The sequence below is a fragment of the Gavialis gangeticus genome, unplaced genomic scaffold (genome assembly GCF_001723915.1).
Source record: "Gavialis gangeticus isolate Ggan-Ray unplaced genomic scaffold, GavGan_comp1, whole genome shotgun sequence".
Classification (NCBI taxonomy): domain Eukaryota; kingdom Metazoa; phylum Chordata; order Crocodylia; family Gavialidae; genus Gavialis; species Gavialis gangeticus.
This window is the reverse complement of record NW_017729006.1, coordinates 44,296,358-44,308,720: the sequence shown is the minus strand read 5'-3', so window position 1 is coordinate 44,308,720 and position 12,363 is coordinate 44,296,358. Positions and strand designations below refer to the sequence as shown.

Here is a 12,363-nt window from a genome sequence, read left to right as displayed (position 1 = left end):
AGTAAGACTATTTTGAGATATTATGCAAATCACCTCTATAGATACTGCTGAAAAAACATAAATCCAGACAAAAAAAAATATTTTTTTGAAATAGAAGTAAAACATGTTATAGTAGATGTTTGATTTTTAGTATATGATTTGGTTTTTATCTATAATTTTTTTAAATAGTAGCTTCCAAAAAACTGTGTATGTGACCCTGGACAGTTCAAAACTTAAGTGGCCAACCAACAGAAATAATTGCCCACCCCTGCAGTAAAGCCTGTCAAACCTGTTAGCATTCCAGTTCAATGCAAACTCTGAAAAATGTATCAAACAAAGTAATCAAAACAGAATGGATAGGCAATATGATGCTATAACTGTACACACAGAAAGCAATATTATTTACTACGCAGAGAAAAAGGAAATCTTCAAACAAGCACTGGTGGGGTGGAGGAATGGTTATGACAGAAGCCTAAAGGCAGAATCCCTCAAGTTTGATTTTTTTTTTTTAAATAGGGAAATGTATCCTTCAATTCTGAAAATATAAATATAGGAACGCAACAAATGATACTAAGCAAAATTAAATACCATGGAAGCAAAAGGACACTAATGTTGCTTTCTGGATATTCGTTACATTTTTCTCCCCAATTTCCTTTTTAAACCAGCAGCTCAGGCTTCTACCTTAATTAAAAATGTGTGAACAGGCATACTTTTCACAAGTGACCACAACACTGCCAACATAATTTAGGTAGGAAGCATGAATTTTATGTCCAAAACAGTAGTCAGGAGCAGTTATGACCTTCAGGGTCCAAAGTGGGTCAAACCCCTAGCCTGCCTTCCTCCTCAGTGTCAGTAATCAGACCCAGAGCAAGAAGGGTAGGCTTGAAGAGAGCATGCAAATCTCCAATTGCTTCTTGTTGTTTCGTGCATTTTTTTGTGCCACTACCACTCCCTCTCTACTGTCTGAGCTATTTAACCTCCTATTTGTCAACAGAGTCCTCAACCATGAGGTCAGCATCACTAGCACCTAGCTACAGGATGCTTTTTCAGTTATTTCAAATGGGCAATTCCAATTAATAAGTGATTCAAGATACAGCTCTCTAACCTCTAACCTGTTACTTACATTTCCAAAAACAAAGCTAAAAGCTGTTGCATATTTTGTCATGTGGTACAGTGCAAGATCTCACTTTTTAAAAAGAAAAGCTTCAATGACCAAAACATGACAGTTGGGTACACAGATTAATTCTTGATCTAGTTAGCATTTTTAAAAAGGATTTTTGCAATATTTCCTCAAAATTAAATAAGGCTTAACATAATTAAGTTAATTTATTTTTACTTTTGCTTTTTACATGCTATATTGTTCAATAACATACATATTAAAGATGGAAGAAAATTAAAAAGCCTTACCTGTTTACATGCCTGTCGACATTCCACAGCAATGGCTAGTTCACAGCAACCTAAGCCAACCCAACCATCAGACTTTTTCAAAACACCTTTAAAATAAAATTACACCATGTATTATGGTAATAAAAGTATCCATCCTATAACCCCCCCCACACACCCACAATTAAGTTGCTTCTCAGACATGATAAAGCAAATACCCACAGCTAAGTGCCAATGATATCTTTCTAAATTACAAGTCAAACTTTTTGGAATGTAAAGGACCACAAGAGGACAAAGGCTTAATAAGCATGCTAATTTGCAATTACATTGCTCTTCAAACACCTATACAATATTTACAGTGCATTAAGCCAAGCAATACCCTTGTGAAAAGTATTATCAGGACTCAAAAAGTCATTCAACTGACAGAAGGACTGAGCCTTAATAGCCAGGAAGGAAGGTAATTAAAAATAAATACACCTATCTTTTCAAAGATCTCGTCTTCTTTTAAGATGGACATTATTTGGGGCATTAATAGGGTCATATTTTCAGTTAATAAAATTTAAAAGAATTCTGTCAATTATGAGGGGTGCACCAATAGAGATTTTTTGGGCCAATACCAATGGCCGATTTTTAATGAGCCATATTGGCCAAAACCAATCTGCTTGCCGATATGCAGGTGGGCAGCTTGGAGAGCAGCATCGGGCTGATAAGTCTGTTGCGGGAAAAGGGACGAGGGGGGAGGAAGGGGCATGGGGGGAGGCAGATCAAGGCCCCCACAGTGAGGGAACCAGTGGGGCTGGGGCAGAGGCTGTATAGCCAGGGCAGAGTGTGGGATGGAGCTGCAGCTCATCTGGGGACCATGGGAGGGGCAACGTGCACCCTGGAAGGGCATGGGGGGCACGTGCCTTCGGATTTGTATGTGAGGTGAGGACAGGCTGCTGCTGTGGGCTGGGGCTGAGCTATTCCCAGCGGGGGGCTGGGCTGGGCTGGGCTGGGGTGCACTCAGGGTGGGCAGCAGTGGTATTAGGAAGGGTCCTGTGGTGGGGGGAGCAGCTGCAGCCACCCCAAAACTTACCCCCCTCTCAGCACCACTGCTGCCCACCCTGAGTGCAATCCGGCCCAGCCCCACGTTGGGAAGAACTCAGCACCGCACCAGTCCGCAGCAGCAGCCTGCCACGAGATATGGGGGTATGTCCCCCCATGCCCTCCCAGGGTGTGTGCAGCAACAGGAGCCGCCACCTGCTCCCCACGCCCCCTGGATGAGCCACTCGCGACTCCATTCCATGTCCCACCTTGGCTGTGCAGTGCCTGCCCCCGTCCCAGCCCCACTCCCTCCCTCACTGCTGGGGCCTCAATCATCCACCCCTCCCCACGCCCCTTCCCTCACAACAGACTTACCAGCCGGATCCAGCTGCTCTCCACACTGCCAAGGTGGACTCCTGGCAGCCTGTGTGCTATGCTGCAGCTACACACATACACAAGGCATTTATTGGCGACATTATCGGCTACCATCAACCAAAAAAAACCAATTGCCAATACTGTCAATTTTCCTGATATCAGTGCCAATGTGATATGGGACCAAAGTATCAGTGCACCTCTATCAATAATAACTCTCTTGCTCTTCATTTCACTCCTCTTTCCTCCCTATAAGGTTAATGCATCTTTCTCTGAATTGATTTCAGTAAGTCTCATCTTTTCCTTTTGTTGCTCCAACCCCTCCTTCCCGTACCCCTGCCAATATTGGCTTCTATGCCTCACTTATTCCATTTCTTTTTCTCATTTCTTTCTATAAAATATCTTAACAAAACAATTCTCTTTTCTAATTTATTCCACAATCTCTTCTCCTCTCTCCTGCAATCAGCCTGTCTAAAATCATAGAAAATAAGGGTTGGGAGGAACCTCAGGAGGTCATCTCATCCAACCCCCCTGGTTCAAAGCAGGACCATCCCTAATTAAATCATTCCAGTCAAGGGTTCTGTCGAGCCAGGCATTAAAAACCTTCAAGGATGAAGATTCTACCACTTCTCCAGGTAACCAGGTCCAGTGCTTCACCACCTTCATAGTGAGAAAGTTTTTCCTAACATCCACCCTAAACCTCCCTTGCTGCAACTTGACACTATTGCTCCTTGTTCCGTCATCTTTCACCACTGAGAACAGATTAGCTCCATCCCTCTACGCAACCAGCCTTCAGGTAGTTAAAGGCAGCTATCAAATCCTGCCTCAGTCTTTTCTTCTGCAGACTAAATAAGCCCAGTTCACTCCACCTCTCCACAGAAGTCGGGTGACCCAGCCCCCTACCCATCTTTGCTGTCCTCCGATGGACTCCCTCAAATTTATCCACATTCCTTCTATAGTGTGGGGGCCCAAAACTGACACAGTACTCCAGATGTGGCCTCACCAGGGCAAAATAGAGGGAAATAATTACCTCCCTCAATCTGAAGATTTATGAAGATTTTCATTCATGAAGATTTGCAAAGAAGACATCATTACAAAAGAATACCTTAGCTGTAGCTACTTCACAAGTATGGTAGTGAGTCAGAAACTCTAAAGGTCTACAGACATATTGGTTGAGGAGCCATGCACCTTTACGAAGTCTAAAATGTATTATATTGTTATATTCTTTTTCTTAAGAAAAGAATTAAACCAGTAAGATTTTTACAAATTATAGCTTCCCTCTAGGAAATAAACTACCAATTACCAGAAATAAGAGAAGATATAGTATTTATAAAAACCCTTGTAAATTCATGTATCTTTTAGAAGGCCCTTTGGATTGCTCCTCCTGTTCAATCTTGACTGACATAGTCAATCCTTAGCAGTTAATTAAGAGTTGTTTCAAGGGCCACAAACTGCTGCAGAAAAGATAGGTTAGCATTTGGGAAAAGAGTAGTTTAAACACACTCTTCTTTCTTCTTGGTCGCCTCTGCATGCCACTTCATTTTCTACCCTCAGCTACTTCCCTCACTCTATTTCACATAATGGGAGCAGGGATTTTGTTTGTTTTCTGATGATTAAGAGCCATCAATAAATGGCTATAAAAGGTGTCAATTATACGCTAACAACTTGTAATGAATGTCTAAATATAATAAAAGATGTATTATACTGATATACACAAAATATTTTTATCAATAAAGTATAACATTTATGTTTAAAGAGTAAATATAGTGGATGTTTCTCCATTACTTGCTTGTATAAATGAATGCTCAAATGAGCTAAACATCCATCTACAGTTATTCACAGGATTAGCTACATACTATTTTCATCCTAAATTTCATAGGACAATTGCTTATGCAGAATGCCTGCAGCAGCACCACTCTTCAAGAATGTGTAACTATGCAAATGATCAGTTTCACTAGATGTTTGAGAAGATCATCAGAAGTATGTATTTAAAAAATATAAACAAATTTCAGTGAGGCAGAGAAAGAAATGAGTTCAATTTAAGCAGCAAAACAGGGAAATAGCTGTTGATCAATCAGGAAAAAATTCAGAGGACTAAAAATTGTGTTGCAGCAAACTGGCAAGTGATTTTCTATAGCATTGTGGTGTTATGCTTACAATGGCACACAAATCAATTTGGTATTTCCAGACACATCAGTCAGACAATTTCTAAACCTTTTACTAGGGTAAATTATTTGAAAAGTGCTGAAATATGCACCTAAACCATGGTTTCTGAATCAGTCATCTACAGGAGATTAGCTGGTTACAGCTGCTGGCTGGTTCTTTCTTGTTTCCAGCTGCTATAGTAGAACCTTGATACTTTATGGATTAGGGTCCCTATCCTCCTGTGAAGAAAAGGGTTTGCAAACTAGCCAGGGGTATACAGCCAGAGCAAATAGCTGTGTAGGCAATCATGGGTACTCCGGCTATTTATTGCAGCTTATATTTCAAAAGCCACTGCTTTTCTGGTGAGTTATGGAGGAGTGCTGACCAGCTCCAGCTGAGTGGGGAAGCAGCACCCTTTGAAGCAAAAGCCACAGCAAACAGCTGAGTGGCTCATCTTTAATTTGGCAACCTGTTGCAAACTAAGCAAGTTACGAACCACTCAAATAAAAGCTATCCAAGTTCTAATGTATGTTACATTTAAAAGACAGCTAAAAAGCACAAATATTGTCATATTATTCATCTTCTATTACAAGCAATTACTGTAATTGCTATGGAGATTTTACTGGACCGGGATAGAAATAAAAGTGTTCTGCACAAATGTGAAAATTTAGGATACATTAAAGAAATACATATCGGGGCTATGGTGCTAATTATACTGTTTGAAAATCTCTTGCATGTAAACACTGAGGTGGACACTTGCAGAGATCAGTCAGGCACCATGTTTCTACAAGTCAGCTGACCAAGCTGGGTAACTGAAAAGACAATGGCTCAAATCCCCTACCTAGCCCTCTACAGAGGCACGAGAAGGGCTGGCTAGTTAATCTCCCCAAGAGAGAACATAAGAAATGTCATTTATTTGGTCCATCTAGCCCAGCATCCACTCTGACACAGTGGCAGGGTGTGGATGCTGAAGGGATGAGGGTAAACAGGGCATTTCCAGAGTCTTCCCCTCTGCTCCTCTCCCATTGCAGTTTCTAGCATTCAGAGGTAAGAACAAGAATTGTTTGTCTTTCCCGTTTTGGCTTCTTGAAATAACAGCAAGCACCTCTAATATGTATTTGACAGAGAAGTTAATATCAGACACAAATCAGAGGCATTTGCTCTTTTTTGAAGAGGTAGGATAAAAGTTAAATCAAATTAATTCTTGGTTAAGGTGGAATCGAAAGTAGGCTGAAGAAATAAATAGAACAATAAAAGAAAAAAAAAGGAGGAGAAAAGGGTACCTTAATACAGTCAACTCACTAAACATTCTTCCAGGATACTATGCAATCTTATTATTATTTAGATTTATATCCCGCTCTGTCCAGGAAGACTCAGGTACTACTCTCATCCCAGCAGCCATGGGGCACTGCTGAGAATGCCAAAACCTGCTTCTTGCTGATACAGAAGGAGAGCAGAATCGGACTCCCCCTGCAAGACAATAAGGCACCATGGGATCTAATGTGCAATCCCACAATCGGTATGGCAGGAGATGTGATTGTGTGGATTATGCATTAGATCCCATCATGCTTTTACCAACACATATAGAGGGGCCCTGACACATTACATTAAAGATGCAATTAAACGGTTACTCATACCTTAACTAGTAACCTGGTCACACACTGAAGTCAATTTGTGGCGTGATGATACAGTAAATGATCTACTAAGTTATTCCACGTCATGTATAACAACTTTGTGGCTCATTTGCCTTCAACAGAATGTGTAGCAGGTTGGGACTGGTCCATGACAGATCCTAAGGCTCAGCTGAGTGTCAGGATCCAGCATGGGAGCCCCAGGGACATAAGTCAATTGGGCTAGGGTAGAAGGAGTTCCTGTACCCTGGGCCCCCCACCCGATTCCAAGGCAGATGGGAAGGGGCAAGTAAGGCCAACATCAAGGAGCATGTCCCTGGTCTTCAGCTCATTGCATCCCAGACTTTTAGAAACCGTATGTTCAGCTGGGCTGCCTGCGTAGTTTTCTCACATCCCCAGTGCTCAGAGGCCCCAGAATCATAGAAAATTAGGGTTGGAAGGGACCTCAGGAGGTTATTTAGTCCAACCTCCTGCTCAAAGCAGGACCATCCCCACCAAGATCATCCCAAACAAGGCGTTGTCTAGCCAGCTCTCAAAAACTTCCAAAGATAGAGGAGCCCACAACCTCTCTGGGTAACCTGTTCCAGCACTTTACTACCCTCCTACTAAGCAAGTTTTTTCCTTATATCTAACCTAAATTTCCCCTGGTGCAACTTGGAAACCATTATTCCTTGTTCTGTCATCTGCCACCAGTAAGAACAGTCTACTGCCATACTCTCTGGAACCCCCTTTCAGGTAAAGGCTGCTATTAAATCCCCCCTCAGTCTTCTATTCTCCATAGTAAATGAACCCAGTTCCTCCAGCCTCCCCTCTCATAAGCAGAGATCCAGATTTTCTATTTGCCATGGGAAAAACATCGATTTTCTCCTTGAAAGGAGAAACGTGTGGGAAACCACAGGTTTCTCCTTGCAAGCTGGCAGAGTTCCAGCCTGCAAAGGCTGCTTAGGGCTGGGCAGAGAGGGATACAGGAGGTTCCAGGTACGTGTGTGCGTGCACACATGCATGTGGCAGGCAATAAAACTAGGCAGCGGTATAGAGCAGCTCCCCCAGCTGCCTGCAGGTAAAACTGTGGGGAGGGGGGGAGGGGGGGACCTGATAGAGGCCCCCATGGTGAGGGAGTGGGGCAGGGGCTACTGCCCAGCCAGAGAGGTGCATGGGACCTGGGTGGGAATGCATGGCCAAGCTGAAGGAGCAAGAGGGAGCCACAGGCAGCTCAGCTGGGGGGGGGGCGGGGAAGCTAGCTCCTCGCTGCTGCGCACACTCCTGGGGAGGGGGGCATGAGGGAACACATGCACCCCCAGACGTGTGTGCAGGGTAGGGGAGGATTGGGGCTCCATGCCCTACTGCCCTCCCCCAAGGGGCCTCCGTGGCCCAGTAGGTGGGAACCAGTGGCAGAGTGTGGAGCGGCTTCTGCCACCACTGGAAGCCCCACACCAGCCATGCCACCACAGCAAGGCATTCCCATCTGCCTGGAAGCAGCAGAGGGCACAACTCCACGCCACAGCCCTACTGCTGCTAAAAGGGCAGGGGGCACCTCTCCATGGCAGCGCAGGTGGCATGGGGCTTCCAGCAGTAGCAGCAACAATGACCCGCTCCACTCCCCTGTGCCAGGTCTCGCCCACTGGGCTGCAGAAGCCCCCGGGGAAGGACAGCAGGGTAGGGCGCTCTGAGGTGTGTGTGGGTGTGTGTGTTTTCATTTTAATTGCAGGAAAACACAGATTTGGGGGAGTTAAAGAGAAGTGGGTGGGTGGGTGGTTTGTTTTTTGTTTTTTAAATCAGAGAATTTGGGATTTTTAAAAACAGAGAAAACTAGGATCTCTCCTTATAAGTCGTCTGCCCCAGCCCCCTAACCATTTCTGTTGCCCTCCACTAAACCTTCTTCAATTTGTCCACATCCTTTCTATAGTGCGGGACCCAAAACTGGGTAGAGTACTCCAGATATTGGCCTTATCGAACAGAGTGCTAAGCAGAGGGGAATAATCACTTCTCTTGGCCTGCTGGCAACCGTGCACTAATGCAGTCCAGTATGCTTTTAGTCTTCTTCCTAACAGGGACACACTGTTGGCTCATATTCAGCTTCTTGTCCACTGTAACCCTCAGGTCCTTTTCTGCACAGCTGCTGCCCAGCCAGTCGGTCCTCTGACTGTACTAGTGCATGGGACTGTTCCATCCTAAGTGGAGAGCTTTGTACTTGTCCTTATTGAACCTCAGGAGATTTCTTTTGGTCCAATCCTCCAATTTCTCTAGGTCTCTCTGAATCCTAGCCCTACCCTCCAGTGTATCTACTACTTCCCCCAGCTTGGTGTCATCTGCAAGCTTCCTGAAGGTGCACTCCATCCCATCTTCCAACTCACTAATAGAAATATAGAACAAAACCAGCCTCAGGACAGACCCCTGGGGCAATCCACATGAGGCCAGCTAAATATTGAGTCATTTATTACTACCCTCAGAGCCCAACAATCCAGCCAGTTTTATATCCACTTTACAGTCCATTCATCCAACCCGTACTTCCTTAGCTTGCCTGTGAGAATGTTGTGGGAGACTGTATCAAAGGCCTTGCTGAATTCAAGGCATATCACACCCACAGAGCCAGTCACCTCATCATAGAAGGCAATCAGGTTGATCAGACACGACATGCCCTTGGTGAATGCATGCTGACTGTTCCTAATCACCTTCTCCTCCAGGTGCTTAGAAATGGATTCCTTGAGGACCTGGCTCCCTGATTTTTCCAGGGACAGAGGTGAGGATGACCGGTTTCTTGTTCCCCAGATCCTCCTTCTTCCCTTTCTTAAAGATGGGCACTATATTTGCCCTTTTCCAATCACCCAGGACCTCTCCCAAACACCATGAGTTTTCAAAGATAATGGCCAGCAGCTCTGCAAGCACGTAAGCCAACTCCCTCAGCACTCTCAGCTGTATCACATCCGGCCCCATGGACATGTACACATCCAGATTTTCCAAATAGTCCCCAACCTGTTCTTTTGCCACTGTTAGCTGCTCAACTCCCCCCCATACTGTGCTGCCTGGTGCAGTAGTCCGGGAGCTTTCATAGATTTCATAGACATTAGGGCTGGAAGGAACCTCAGAAGATCATCAAGTCCAGCCCCCTGCCCGAGAGGTAGGAAGTCAGCTGGGATCATAGGATCCCAGCAAGATAAGCATCCAAATTTCTTTTGAAGGCGATCAATGTAGGTGCTTGAACCACCTCGGTGGCAGGCTATTCCAGACCTTGGGGGCTCAGAAAGTGAAGAAATTCTTCCTTATGTCCAGCCTGAAACTGTCATGGAGGAGTTTATAACCATTCGACCTTGTCATCCCCTGGGGCGCTCTGGTGAACAATCATTCCCCCAGATCTTGGTGGTCACCCCGATAAAAACTTATAGATGGCCATCAGATCACCCCTGAGCCTGCACTTTTCCAGGCTGAAAAGCGCTATAGATCTCAGCCTGTCATCGTAAGGTCTGTTTTCCTGACCTCTGATCACGCTCATGGCTCTGGACTCTCTCAAGCTTCTCTACCACCTTTTTGAATTGTAGAGCCCTAAACTGGATGCAGAACTCCAGCTGTGGCCTCACCAAGTACAACGGGAGAATGACGTCCTGGGATTTGCTTGAGAACCAAATATGGATGCAACCCAGCTGCACAAACATTTTGTAAAGACCCCAACATAACTGGGCCCCACAATCACACAGAGGCTTCTGAATCTTAGGGTCCTTGTGTGCCAGGGCCTGTAAATCCTACCTGTGCCACCCAGTTGGGCTACACATGTAGTTTTTACTCATTGCAGCACATGAGGATCCCAGGCTTGGGCTGCAGCAGCCCATTCCTTAGGTCCCCATGCACTCAGCTGAGTAAAAACTGTATATGCTGCTCAGCTGGGATTTTCACAATTAACTGATTGTCAGCTTGGGTCAGGGACTACACTGGGGCTGGTTTGAGACCCCAGTTTGGTCCCTAGCCCAAGTGACAATCAGTTGATAGTGGGCATCTGACTCTCAACTTGCTCTTGCAGGGCAAGCCTAGGATCATGATCATTAAGTCACAGAGTAAGGCATGAATGAGATCTAATACCCGATCGCAAAATTGTATGCCCTACAGCACAAGTGCAGCATGGAAAGTGGTGCAACTGTTGGGATCATGGATCAGATCCCACCATGCCTTTAAATAAATGTCTTTCAGTGGCCTTAGAGGTCACAGGTTGAGAGGGAGGTTTTCAAAGTTCCCATGGGAAGTATTATACCTAACCAGACCAAATAATAAATAATTTAATGTTAAAAGATAAAGATTTACTTTGTCGAGTCTAAATTAAAGAACACTGAAATTATAATGATTAAGAGAGTTCGTACTTTTAAGAATTTCTCCCTCCCCCCCAAATCTGTTATAAGACATGACAAGAATACCAAGTGAACATCAGACTGGAGAACAGCATCAGTTACTTTAGACCCCCAAGTTAACCTGTCATGTTTTAGGTTAGAAAGAGGTAGTTATAGCTGTATTAGCTTCAAGCCAGGAAGAAGAATGGGTAGATCTGCACTTTGTAAACATAAGCTTTCATAAGCAGAAGCCCTCTGCTTATGAAAGTTTATGCTATACATCTCTGATTAGTTAATGTATTAGGTTGTCAGTGCCAGTATATTAAGGAAAAAGGATACCCTTCAACTATCCTTCTTGGATAGCAATATTTAGGAAAAACACAAATATCTACAGACTGTTTTACACTTCTAAGAGAGAGAGAGACCCTCTAAAACAAAGCAAAGAAAACACTACGGCATTGATCCTATCTGGATTTTACCAACCAGCTTGTGAAGGTGAGGGAACTGAGGAGAAAAGGTCAGCTATAACTTCTGTGAAATATCCAAGGCAACTGAGTCACTTGGATATTCTTAAAGCAGCTGCCGCAAATCCCACAAAACACTGCCATATGTTACAGGAAAACAATTCAGATTTCTGTTGTGGAGAAATTTACTGTCTAGGCACCAAGTTTGGGATACTAGAGAAAAAAAAACAAAACACTTCACTCCTCTGAAAAGATGTTTTGCAGCCCAGGCTATCCACAATATACAGAAGCAACGAGATTTTTCCAAGCCTTCAAAAAAGAGGAGGCTTAACTACAATGGAGACTTCCCAAGGTTTCACAAGTTAAGGCAGACAATTTAGCAGCATTTGTTTAGCCCGGATTTCCATATTAAGAGACTTCAAACAATAGCACTTTACTATACTAATACAACTTCTAATACAGCATGCATTCTTTTCTTGAATGGAAGAATGTAAGTGTTCTGCAATCGTTCTGTAGCTAAAATTGAGAGGAACATCTGCCATCAACCACGTACTGCTTGAGTTTCAAGAAAGTTAATTTAAAAGTTGACCACGGCTTCTGGACCAGGTATGAAATAGCTTTATTTCATTCAAATAACTTAAGGTACTCTGCAAAGGAGAATGTCAATACCCTCTTCTTATAGACAAAGTGTTAAACCAGGAATTTAGCAGCTCAGGGTTACAGTGTACCAATGGCAGTGTTGTGCTTCCTGATTTAATCATGTTCTAACCATAGTTTCATAGTTTCTAGGGTCGGAAGGGACCTGAGCAGATCATCTAGTCCAACCCCCTGCCATAGCAGGAAAGAGTACTGGGGTCAAACGACCCCAGCAAGGTGTTCATCTAACCTCATCTTAAAAACCCCAAGGGTAGGAGCCTGCACCACTTCTCTTGGAAGTTGGTTCCAGACCCTAGCCGCCCTGACCGTGAAATAGCGCCTCCTGATGTCTAACCTAAACCTACCCTCTGCCAGCTTGTGACCGTTATTCCTGGTCACTCCTGGCGGTGCTCGGGG

At 44.2% G+C, this 12,363-nt stretch overlaps 1 protein-coding gene across 2 annotated transcripts in view; it reads right to left on the bottom strand.

Moving 5' to 3' along the window:
* The window catches only part of RECK (reversion inducing cysteine rich protein with kazal motifs), a 129,669-nt gene that overhangs the window by 97,455 nt on the left and 19,851 nt on the right, over window positions 1–12,363 (bottom strand). For both annotated transcript variants that reach the window (XM_019509153.1, XM_019509152.1), the window contains exon 4: window positions 1,387–1,472. In XM_019509153.1, the coding sequence (XP_019364698.1) occupies window positions 1,387–1,472 (86 nt within the window). The remainder of the gene's footprint in view (window positions 1–1,386; window positions 1,473–12,363) is intronic.